Source organism: Eurosta solidaginis, chromosome 5 (genome assembly GCF_040869045.1).
Source record: "Eurosta solidaginis isolate ZX-2024a chromosome 5, ASM4086904v1, whole genome shotgun sequence".
NCBI lineage: Eukaryota > Metazoa > Arthropoda > Insecta > Diptera > Tephritidae > Eurosta > Eurosta solidaginis.
The window spans coordinates 229210353-229223684 of NC_090323.1; the positions used below are offsets into that span (position 1 = coordinate 229210353).

A 13332-nucleotide genomic window follows, 5' to 3' on the forward strand; every position below is an offset into this window, starting at 1 on the left:
GCTATTAATAGAGCATGCATTAGCATGACGAGCTGGAAACATTGAGTTGTTTCATACTTGACATATCAGTTTTCAAATATCTAAGAGAAAGTTTTTCTAACTTGAGATCTGCCCTTTTAATAGCTATAAAATTGATACATTAAAATCCAAGCATTTCATCACTAAGCTCACTCAGATACATTTGTTACAAAACAAGGACCCTCAAAGTTTCGAAGTACTGTGTGTTACAAAAGCTTCAAGAATATTTATTTATATCCTGTTTTCCCAAGCTAAAACTTAGACGTGACTGCAAGCAGAGAGCTTTCAACCGCGCTGAAAAAGGCGCTTTCGAAGTGTTGTTGTATTACCATTATTTTAGGCATGCAGTGAAGTTCTGGCCAATAGTAGACTAACCGCATTGGAAGGCTCACTATAGGGCTCACCAACGTAGTTGACGGAGCTGTTTTGCTTTGAGCCAGATGCGTTAGACATAAGTCTGCTTGAAATACTAAGCACACTGGATGCTTCATGTGGATTGGGCAGTACCCCTTCGAATTTAGAGTCATGCACACGTTGACCGAAATATGCATAGAATTTGTTGCACGATTTTTGACTGTTAGGTGGAGCGTTATTATTTCAATCGGGTATATTGCCATTCTCACATTTTCAGAACTAGGTTTTTCCGTTGCCGTGTACGTTATATGCCTCATTAGCACGTTATGAGAAGAAGTGATGCTAACCTGAGTTAATTCTATATATGGGTTACCAGGTCGCCATTAACTTTAACCAAAGAGTTTGTTCCGGTATATGGAAATGAATTGCACCTGCTCGATTGCATCGAAAGGTTGCAGATTACATTCCTCAGGGATACTGCACAATTTAACATAACAATACAACATAAACCAAAACTTTCATTAATATATTGAACAGCGAACAATTTACATTATTTAGCGATACATTTTTGCATTAGGGGGTTAGAATATACCTACGGTAGGTATGCCTGTCGTAAGAAGCGACTAAAATACAATTGTCAACCTCACCTATCCGTGGCAAATCCTGTTTCTCTGGCGACCCCGAGCTCCTCATGGATCTAGAGGGTGGGTGGGAGTTATGGCCTAGAAGGTCGCATGTGGTCATAACAAATCATTCCCGCGATGGTCGGGCTTGGTACCGGAATCTACCGTTTCTGCATACGTCAAAGGATCACCAACATCGATAACACTCCCCAAGGCCTTCGGAGAATGTCCTTATCGCTACAATAACAACAACAGCCAGGATACGCCCGGGACCCCCGTTATCAATTTATAATATCATACTCTTACAGAAGAAGAAAGCATACTACCAAGGGAGACTCGAGTCATCCTGGCCCAACTTCGCTCTGGATACTGTAACAGGTTAAAATTTTACTTGCCCATAATCAACCCCGATAACGTAATGTATTTTCAATTGCAATGTGAAACCTGCACCTCTAACACCAATCTCCCTATGGGCCGCCCCTGTTGAAACTGCCAGTTTCATTGGACTCACGTTATAGGACTTTAAAGACAATTCGTGAGTGTGCGTTTCCATTGAATTGGCGAAGCACTGTTAACACAACAACAATAAAAACTTATGGCTAAAAGCAGTTGCACCTTATCCGATTTGAGCTTTTGTAACTTTCCAGTAAATCTTTTGAGTATAAAACTTGGCACTTTGTTGCTTTGAGTATTTCCAACATAAAAATACTCTTCAAATATTAAATTTAAACAATTCCTCACAACTTACCATCACTCTTTGTGCCACGCTCATTACGTATCAAAATCTCATGATCATCTTCCTCCCAAATTTCTCCTTGTGTAGCCGTGGTCGGTTGTGTCTGTTCGGCAACAGGCAACGCCAATGGCGTCTCTTGCACATCTGTAGTAGCGCATACATTTGCAGGCAACAACGCTAATGCTGCCACACATATCCCAATCGACAGCGCAATTAAATGGCAACGTCGCATTTTGAACAATGAAATGTTTTTGGTGCTGCGGTGCGTGTGTATGAATGTGCGTGCACTGTGCTTGCGGGATGAAATGTATGTGCGAAAAAGTTGTGCAGCCGTAGAGTGCTGTATGCCTTATTTATTAGTTCTGCTCTGGGAGTGCTCTATATATTTTAAAAAGTTTTTTTTTGTTTTACCTGCAAGTAAAAGTAAGATAAAAGAATATTTAAATGATGTCATTTGTTACAAAAAGTTAAGGGGAAGAAACGTATACAAAGTTGTAACTTAAGTCAGTTGTCGCTGGAGGATATTTGTTTTCTGAACAAACGAAAAAAAGCAAATGAGGGAAGTGTAGAAAATAAATTCATAGCAGCTCTGTTGTAACTCAATTAACATACATATTTCCTTATTCATCCTTCCATATTTAGCTTTTACTTGCCTGCATTGCAATTGGGGTTAATAGGTTAGAAGGTAGCCTAAAATCTTTATACTTTTGAAATCCTTTCTACATGTCTAGCCGATATATTATCGGTTTTGTTTTGTAACATTCCAGGAATTCAGATAATCTCAGGAGCACTCCATAGTAGTGCAAGCCGAAGGGCTCCGAAAGTACTCGTGTTAACTGTTTCAACGGCGGTTTGAGTGCTCGCGTGTCCAGTAATGGAACATTTGTTGGCAGAGAGACTTCAATGATTTCCTTGAGTCTGATATGTCAATCCTTTTCCAGGATATAGACCTAAAAGTTGACCAGGGGTATTCCTCAATGAGTTTTACCGATACGGATAGCAAGCGAAAGTATTAATATTGGCGTTAATTGGGGACGTTTTTTTTCACCATCTTGATTTTTGTTACGATATTGACCTAAATAAGGGTCAGGGCGAGAGAGAGTAAGAGATAAGAAGAGTAAGAAGGAGAAACACAACGAGAGGAAAGGCGGCAGACGAAGACAAATATTGTGACGTAGATGGAGGTGGAGAGGAAATGGGAGTAAAACAAAGAGGAGGAGTGAGCTAAAGAAATAGCAAACAAGAAATTATTTTCATAATAGAAGATTGAGGCCGAGTTGCTCCTCCAATTTGCATTTTGCTCTAATTTATTTTTTCTACATATTGGCGGGACGGGACCTACATGTTTTATGCCGACTACGTACGGCATCTGCAAGGCAGATGAGTTTTCACAGAAAAGCTTTTCATGTCAGAAATATACTCGGGGTGCTTGCCAAATCACTGTCGAGGGGCGACCCTGCCTAGAAACACTTTTTTCTAATTGAAACAATCTTTTTCTAAATTTCCCACGTTGCTTAGCCATGGGCGTGAACCCACGATCTTCGGTGTGATAGGTGGAGCACACTACCACCACAACACGGCGGCCGTGATCGGTTCTATTTGTAATTTTGACATCTATGCACAATGCATAATGTGATATGGATTATTTTTAACTTGATAAAATTTCGAATTTCGAATTTCGTGCAATTATTCCCAGCCATACTTATACACAGGTTCCCTCCGTACGTCTGTCCATCCGTTAACACGATAAGTTGAGCATATATTCAGATATTCTCACCAAATTCGGTATACGGGCTTACATGAACCCATAATATATTGATATTGAAAATGAGCACCAGCAGAAGATAACCACGCAAACTTTTTCGACATCGGGGCCCGCCCCTTTTTTGGTTACTCTTTTCAGGTTACTTTAAGTCGAACAAAAATCTCCCAATCCGAACGAAATTTGGCATAAATATTTTTTTCATAGCTACAACTGTTAAACTAGATTTTTACCCGCTCGAGCTCATTCGTGGTAGCCTCTGCATCATTTTTGCTTCTTTTGAACGAAAATGAGTTCAAAATAGAACCATATATGTATTATTGCGCAGTCTTGTAACACTTTCAACCATACAAAGCAAACCACAATAGTATTTCAAGTGCACAGCTGGGTATGTAATGTTCCTTTCCAACCGAACTTGGACTTTCTTACTTGTTTTCGTATTGTTTCAATAAATTTTTCTGCTCCGCAGATGTATTGCATCGAATATTTAACATTTGGAAATACTTTATTTCGTCCTGCAAATCAGAGAGAGAACATTAAGCGCTTACAACGGCTTGCTGAACCAAATTTTTCAAACGCTCAAATCCCTCGCGAGAGTCGATGGTCCAGCGACCTGAAGCACAAGTATATGGGTATGCCTCGGGCTAAGGAGTTGACCTCTAAGCATTCCGAAGGCCTTCGGAATCTGAGAGAATACAACAGACGTAAGGTTGATGTTACCAATTGAGTTTTAGTCCAAAGTAATAGATTGGTTTTCAGATACGATCCACAGATTGATTATGCCCAGCACTGTTCCGCCCAAATTAGAGTTATTGTAACGAATTTACTGCAAATCCTCTCATTTGCAACCTTCTGCTAAGTTCGAATCACTAAACTGTTGAATAAATAACTCCAATATTTAATAATGCAAAATAGCCTTTATTAAAGTACTTCAAAATAAATAACTCTACTATTGCCCGACAGATAGCGTACTTAATCGAAACTGACTCTAGCGTCTCTATCTGTCGCTGCCTTTTATACTCTTTGATTTCCTCGTTGCATCTTCTAGGCGCTTCCATTTCCAGAATCTACTGGTTGGCCATCAGCTATCAAATTTCTCAGCTGTAACTACAATTGCACGATTTTATAGCTTCTCTCATTGCATACTTTCGGGAGTATCTCAGATATATGCATGTGGTTGTGCGTTGCTTCTCAGCTGCGTATATGTACATATGTGTAGACATAATGGTTGAATTATTGATGTGTATCAAGTCACTGCTTAGCATCGGCTTAGAGATGGCAGTACCCCTTAATATTGCTAATATTCGTAACATTATGAATAGGATCTGCCCGAAATGTTCTGCCAAAAAATGGGCCAATAAATGTGATGGTTTGTGCTGTGCTTCTGGAAAAATGTGTCTGGGGTACAAGCAATGCGAATCCAGTCCGAGCAGCTGTAACCTATCGAAGGCTAATAAAATTGAGTGGTATCACAAGTTTTTCTCAGTTACAGCCAATACTTCTCAGTTTAGGATTTACGAAATTGCCGCAAAGTTTCTGACCATGTTTTTGATGGCTTTGCTTTTACAATAAACGTTCCAAGAAAACTTTACAAAATCGCGTGGATTCAAAAGTGGAGTCGCAAATTGTCAGAGTGGATGTTCAAGCTTTCCGGCTTTTAATATTCGCACACGCGTCGGATTTGGAAGTAGCAAGTAAGTCACGGAAAAATGAGTTTCACCGTCAAAAAGACTTCAATCTATGTGAAGTTCTAAGAGACCAACCAGCTCAGTCCAACTAAGTTTATGACGATGAAGAATCCGGTTGAATTATATTCTTTGAAAAAGCGCTTACCGACTCGGACAGCCCGCACGTCCGATCGTATCTTAGTAAAGTACACCAGTTGTTCCCTCTTATCTACAACTAGCTTCCTTTCTTAAATATGTGCTTTTGAAAACACAAATTTTCCAAAGAACTATTTTCTCGAATACTGAAAAGTTTCCAGATTGGTCCAAAATTATGTCGCAGTGATCACGATGACAGTCCCAAAATGGCTCTCAAGTGATACCGAAATGTTGACGAAATGATTCCTAAAACAATCCCACTATTGTTCTAAGAATATCCTGTTATGGGATCGAAAGGTTTTTACATATGATTCGGATCGAAAAAATCTTTATATAAGCCTAGAATTATCACGGGAATAGCAACATCGTCGACAAGTAACCTGATTCTCTTTAATAACTTGTTTAATTAAATAGAATTAGTTAGTTGAAATGTAAATAACAGTGTAGAGAGATGACATATTTGCAAAGGCAAAATTTCGATGGTGACTGATTTTCTGTGAAAAGTTCAAAAGAAAGTAACAAAATGGTTTGAGTAATTAACATTTAATTTTTAATTAGTTTGACACTGAAGCATAACTAAGTAAATTGCTTTTTCTGCTAAACGTAAAACCGGTATGGGTATGCCATGGCGTATGAGTAACGAAAACAATGGATATACATTAGGATGGATCGATTTGTATGGACGAAAGTTAACCGATATCGCACCATCGATTTTTCGATAGGAGTTGGGCTCAGGAAAAAAAATCCACTACACATACCGAAAAAATAATTTTCGAGCCTGCGAAATTTCATTCTTTTTTACTTTTTTTCGACTTTGATTTTTAAGGTTTTCTTCATGACCTACTAAAAAAATTTTCATTTGATTGTAAGATTTTCATGTATACCCTGTCCGACCCAAAAATGTCCGATAAAAACGTTGTCGATAACAGTTTAAAAAAAATAATAAAACAGTTATCTACAACGTTTTTAGCGGACATTTTTGGGTCGGACAGGGTATACATGAATATTTTACAATCAAATGAAATTTTTTTTTAGTAAATCACGAAAAAACCTTAAAAATCAAAGTCGAAAAAAAGTCAAAAAAATAAAATTTCGCAGACTCGAAAATTACTTTTTTGGGTATGCGTAGTAGAACTTTTTTCCTGAACTCAAATCCTATCGAAAAATCGATGGCGCGATATCGGTTAATAAATCGACCCAGTCTAATATACGTACATAAATAGCGCAGCACGGTTGCCACATCATGTTTTCATTTGGGACCAAAATTCATCGAAAAAAGGACCAAATCTCAAAGTAGACCAAATTTTTGTAGTTTTAGTTGGCTTACAAACAATTCGGCAACTCACGAATGTGTCGAAGTTGTTGTAAAATCTGTAATTTTAGGTTGTGGTAAACAAAGTCACACACACTTTCATTTTAACAAAAAGCCTTATATAATTAATTGTTTTAACGAAAAACCTTAGAGGAGAACTACTATTTGTGTTTTATTTACATAAACATCTTTTATTTAAACTAAATTTCTCCTGAGCTCGGTTGTATAAATTTTATTATAAAATCAGTCTAAAAGTAAAAAAAAAATGCCTTCCAATAGTTGGGTGCTCCAATTTTTTTTTAAATTTAATTCTTTACTCTACCGTTTACCAGAGCACGCTCGCGCTTCAATTTTCCCATCTATCGCCTAGATTTAGTAAGTGCGAGTTTTGAAATGCACTTTTTGTTCCATATAATTTGTGTTGGAGAAAAATGTAAATTTCAAAACCCACACATATTGAATCTAGCCACAGTCTTCAGATTTACCATTGAAAAGTCTTAAATGTTTAAAGTGTGTAGTAATGGTCAAAATTCCATTTGACTAGGTACGGGGAGGTTGTTATTACTAACAAGGTTATTATTAAAGTTTCTAGGGTTCTGCCCTCCAACGGGAATAATTTGGCACAAAGCATTTATATCAGATCTACGTTAAGCATTTGTTAAGTTATCGCTTTCCAAAAATATTCCTGCCTTACTTCCAATAAAAATATGCTTTGGGTTAAAATATTTAGTATTCTAAATAGTACACTGACATTTTTTAAATATCCAATATTTTTATATAATCATTGTACCAAAAATTACTCGAAAGGTGCTTCATATTGATGGAATAATATCAGCAGACTAACTTTTTCTGATAGATATATATGACAGATATAGAAACTTTTAATTCTGTAACTGATATTGAATTTGACAGTTGTACAGCAGGAACGCCATTCACTTCCATAAACAAAAATAGAAAATATAGCCGCATCGCAGTGTGAAGAACACTATCCACAATAGCCTTGGAATTCCCAAAAACTCATCAATTTGTTTTGTGCTGTGCGAGAAAAATTTAAAAATCGATATCCCAAACGAAATTTTACATTTTCAAAATTTTTAAATATGATTTCGGTGTAAAATTTTTTGGAGGTCACTTTTTGTTTGGCATGTCGATATATTGTTTCACAAACTCTCATTACCTATCGATATGTTTGCAAGCATAACTTGAACATAAAACAGTGGTAAGTGCACTTAATATACAACAAATTAATCTCATGCTTTGATTTGTTTTCAATACAATAATGTATTTCATCAGCGTACAACTCAGTCAAATTTCTTTGAGATGCACATGCATTTACAACAACTTTTTTTAAGCTCAAACGGGGGCAAAAATCTATTACAAAAAGCGTTTGATAGCCGATCGAAATATCTAGCCACCAAAACAAGATTTTTTTATTGACCACTTGTTTCATCAACAATTAACGAAAATTGGTTTGTTTCAAGATCCAACACTTTTCTAAACTATCTGCTAGATGAAGTGCCATTGTTCTGCTCCATTTTGATGACAGCAATTTTTTACTAAGAAATCCATTGAGGTCAATTGTAAATTATATACGGGTTAATGAAGGTGTGGAAAACTTTGTGGGCAGTGTTGGACATCTTTTCATTAGTGAAAACAAACAATCTTAATTACAGCCTAAGAAGAGCCAAAAGTAAAAAAAAAAAGGGACCAGCAGACCAAATGGGGTTGAAAAGAACCATTTTTGGGTCAAATGGGCCAAAGTGGCAACCATGTTGCGCAGTACATACTTTATTGCAAGATACACATTTTTGTGTTAATATAAACAGGAATTTGCGGAGCAATAAAGAAAAAACAAACGTTTATTTTATATTAAATTCTCAAAGAACGTATCGTTTGAAGTCTGCAACATCTTATATTAAGCATTTTAAAATAAGTGCCTTTACTTTTAAGTACTTGGCTAATTGAGGAAGTCAAACTTGATAATTAGAATACGTATGAACATTTCCGTAAAAGTGTCAACCAAAAGCAAAAAAGTTAGCTTTTAACTAGGATAATCTTATAGATATTAAACGAAAGCCGCATATGTTGTCCTCTATGTTCCTAGATATTGGTTCAATTTTTGGCTAGTAAAGAAGATATTAAAGGTTAATCAAATATACTATTTAACAAACATTTTAAAAAGAGACGGTGTCATAGTGCTCCACAAAAGACGTAAGTAGGTTTATTGATCTAACCAAATATTTTGGAATATCTATATATTTATCCACCGTGCTTTCACGCCAGGGCAAAGCAACATTAAAAATTTCAAATTATTTTTTTTTTAAATTAGACAAACGCTTTTTTAAGATGTGGTAGTGATTTGGCAAACACTGCGAGTGTGCTTCTGCCATTGAAGGCTTCTCAAAACAAGTAAGGAAGGCTAAGTTCGGGTGTAACCGAACATTACATACTCAGCTGAGAGCTGAGTTGCGTTGGTTTCGTAGGGTTTCGGAGATGGCTCATAAGTGGTTTTTAGTTCCATATCACATACGTTTGGGAAATATCGACCAAATTGTAGACCAAGGGGGACGTTTTTTGGAACGATTTTCCTTCATCCTTAAGTATCACATGACCAGGGGTGACCCTGTAATGTGTTTTTACGATATAAGTATCAAATGAAAGGTGTTAATGAGTATTTTAAAAGGGACGCCCTTTCTAGATATCGACCAAAATGTGGACCAGGGTGACCCAGTGCATCATCTGTCGGGTACCGCTAATTTATTTATATATGTAATACCACGAACAGTATTCCTGCCATGACTCCAGGGGCTTTTGATTTCGTCCTGCCGAACTTTTTCATTTTCTTCTTCTTAATATGGTAGGTAGCACACCGATTTTACAAAGTTTTTTCTAAAGTTATATTTTGCGTCAAAAACCAATACAATCACCATGTTTCATCCCTTTTTCGTATTTGGTATCGAATTGTGGCATTTTTTTTATTTATCGAAATTTTCGATATGGAAAAAGTGGGCTTATATTCGGATTTCGCCCATTTTTAATACCAAGATAACTTGAGTACAGATAAGTACGTGAACTAAATTTAGTAAAGATATATCGATTTTTGCTCAAGTTATCGTGTTAAAGGCCGAGCGGAAGGACAGACGGCCGACTGGGTATAAAAACTGGGTGTGGCTTCAACTGGTTTCCCAGTTTTTCACAGAAAACAGTTATTGTCATAGAAGCTTTGGCCTTAAAAAATTTCACAAGTATTATTAAATTCTTGTTCGACTTTTCGCATTAAAAGTATTCTAGACAAACTAAATGAAAAAGGGTGGAGCGGCGCCATTTTGAAATTTTCTTTTATTTTTGTATTTTGTTGCACCATATCTTTACTAGAGTTGAATATTGACATAATTTACTTACATATATGCTGTAAAGATATAACATTTTTTGTTAAAATAAAAATTTTTTTTTAAAGTAGGCGTGTTCGTCATCCGATATTGCTAATTTTTATTTAGCACACATATAGGAATAGGAGTAAGGTTCCTGCCAAATTTCATCATGATATCTTCAACGACTGTCAAATTCAGCTTGCAAAACTTTCAAATTACATTTTTTCAAAAGTGGACGGTGCCACACCCATTGTCCAAAATTTTACTAATTTTTTATTTTGCGTCATAATGTCAACCAATCTACCAAGTTTCATCGCTTTAATCGTCTTTGGTAATGAATTATAGAACTTTTTCGAAGTTTTCGATATCGAAAAAGTGGGCGTGGTTATAGTTCATTTTAAATAGCTATCTGAAATGAGTGCCCCGCAACTTACATACCAAATTTCATTAAGATACTTCAAAATTTACTCAAGTTATCGTGTTAACGGACAGACGGACGGACGGCATGGCTAAATGAATTTCTTTTTTCGCCCAAATTATTTTGATATATAGTAATCTATATCTATCTCGATTAGTTTATGCCGTTACGGGGTACCGTTATACGAACAAAATTGATATACTCTATCAGCTATGCTCAGCTGAGTATAAGAAGTCATCTGCATTGCAGAAACCATTCGGAGTGGGCGTAATACATGTAGGTCCCGTTCCGCCAATTTGACGGAAAAACTAAGAGGAGCACGACGCTAATTGGAAGAGAAGGTCGGCCGTAAGTTCCTTCGGAGGTTAGCGCACCATTATTTTATTAATTTGGTTTATGTATTGTGGGAGTATACCTGAAAGCAACCCCGACGGTTTCACTGAATGCCATTCTGCATATTCCATCTACAAACCTACGTGGTAATCAATTACAGGACGAAAAGGCTACCTGATTGCATATCTGCGCTTAGAAGGAGCTCTTACAGCCACAGTAGAGATGGATAGTTGGCGCAAGTGTGCCCAAATGGCGAAGGAGGTGATACGCGTGTACTCCGATGGTTCCAACGTATCGGAAGAAGTTTGACCAGTGTACTTTACTGATACGGAATTAAATAGATCCTACAAGATGCCAGATCACTGTAGCATTTTTCAGGCGGAAGTAGTAGGCGAAACCAAAGTAGTCGAAAATAAAAGAAAATAGATAAAACTGCAGCCGCATCTACTTTTATATTGACAGCCAAGCAGAAGTAAGAGTGAAATCAGGACAGACTGGAACATTTGCAAAAAAGTCCTATGCTCTACTCTCCTAAAGAACGCTTCTTACGGTAGGCCGAGCCTACCGCTAATAACTGATGAAGCGCCTCCTTTAGACACAACATTTGCTTCTCTCGGTGAGCTAGGCTCATAGTCACCAAATCTTGTAACGCTGCCTTCACAGTAGCCTCCCCGGAGATTAAGGTGAGGGGTAAAAAGAAACCCTATTGGTGGAACCAAGAAATCGCCGAGCAGAGGAAAAACAGCAGAAAACTCTTTAACGAGGCTAAGCGCACGGGAATCTGGTTCCATTATAGGGACGCCTTAAAATCTTTTAAGAAGTTAATCCAGTAGGCCAAAAGGGACTCCCGGAAGAACTTCACCATTGACATCGAAGAAGTCTCAGAGGCCAATCGCCTACGAAAGGTCCTCTCCAAAAACCCCATACCTCCAAGCTGCATTCGCACTATGAGAGGAGAATGGGCCACTTCTATTACGGAAATTCTGGAAATCCTTATCAGCACTCACTTTCCAGGCTGCAGATATCAACCATACATCTTAAACACGCAATCTAACCCAGGGACATTTCAACCCCTGGACCACATTGTAAGCGAAAAAGTAGTTATCTGGGCAATCAAGTCCTTTAAACCCTTCAAATCTCCGGGATCGGATGGAATGTTTCCCGCTGAATTGCAAGCTGCAAGCGATCTTATAAGCCCGCTGCTAGTTAAAATCTACAAGGCTTTACTCAACCTGGTCTATATCCCCACGGAATGGACCAAGGTAAAGGTAGTCTTCATACCCAAAGGAGGCAGGATATCGGGCAACAGTCCAAAGGATTTCAGACCAATAAGTCTGACCTCCTTCCTCCTAAAATTTCTAGAACGATTGCTGGACGCCTACATTAGACGATCGGCAAATAAGGTACTAATCTCCAACAACGCCTACTCTAAGGGCAAATTCGTAGAGACAGCTCTAAATGCTACCACTACTAAGATAGAGAAGGGTCTTGCCTTTAAAGAATTTACGCTGGGTATATTTCTCGACATAGAAGGAGCCTTCAACAACGTTCTCTCAGCAGCGGTCACAAAATCTCTACGTTCACTAGGGGTGGAAGATCCTCTTGTGAAATTCGTCCAGCTCCTTCTAAACAAGAGAATCATTATCTCTGAGCTGGGCAGCTCATCGTTAGTAAGGTATACCAACAGAGGAGCCCCCCAAGGGGGCGTTCTTTCTCCTCTACTATGGAACCTGACGGTGAAAGCTCTGTTATCTATACTACAGCCCACCGGATGCCAAGTCATTGCATATGCCGACGACATAGCCTTGACAGTTACCGGCAAACACCTTCCGGTGCTTGGCGAACTCTTGCAAAATGCTCTTAATCTAATAAACACTTAGACTATGGAATGCGCACTCAGCATTAGCAGTGAAAAACTAAGATGGTGCTTTTTACCCGCAAACGTAGTATACCGGAATTTACCCTCCCGTCCCTAAACGGGAAGGAAATCAAACTCTCTACCGAGGTTAAATATCTCGGAGTTATTCTAGAAAGGAAGCTTGACTGGAAGCGAAATGTGGAGGAACGATCCAGGAAAGCCACAATGGCTATCTACGCTTGTAAGTCGGCAATCGGAAAAAGGTGGGGCCTCCAGCCCCGCATAGTCCATTGGATCTATCGGCAGTGGTGAGACCCATACTCTTCTACGCCGTCACCGTATGGTGGACGGCACTCGATATCGAATCTAACAAGAGTAAAGTAACGAGAGTGCAGAGGATGGCGGCAATGCTCACCAGCGGTGCCCTTCCCTCCACTCCCACCAAAGCTCTTGAAACCATATTATTCCTTCTCCCAACTGATCTATATCTCTTGGCGGCCACCGTGGTGTGATGGGTAGCGTGCTCCGCCTATCACACCGTATGCCCTGGGTTCAACTCCCGGGCAAAGCAACATCAGAATTTTAGAAATAAGATTTTTCAATTAGAAGAAAATTTCTCTAAGCGGGGTCGCCCCTCGGCAGTGTTTGGCAAGCACTCCGGGTGTATTTCTGCCATGAAAAGCTCTCAGTGAAAACTCATCTGCTTTGCAGATGCCGTTCGGAG

The 13332-nt window shown here is 38.4% G+C and overlaps 1 protein-coding gene across 4 annotated transcripts in view; it reads right to left on the reverse strand.

The window, feature by feature from the left end:
* The window catches only part of LOC137252707 (pleiotrophin-A-like), a 326419-nt gene that overhangs the window by 53376 nt on the left and 259711 nt on the right, over positions 1–13332 (reverse strand). For all 4 annotated transcript variants that reach the window (XM_067788755.1, XM_067788752.1, XM_067788754.1 and 1 more), the window contains one exon: positions 1744–2142. In XM_067788755.1, coding sequence (XP_067644856.1) covers positions 1744–1963 — 220 coding nt within the window. In that variant the 5' untranslated portion in view covers positions 1964–2142. The remainder of the gene's footprint in view (positions 1–1743; positions 2143–13332) is intronic.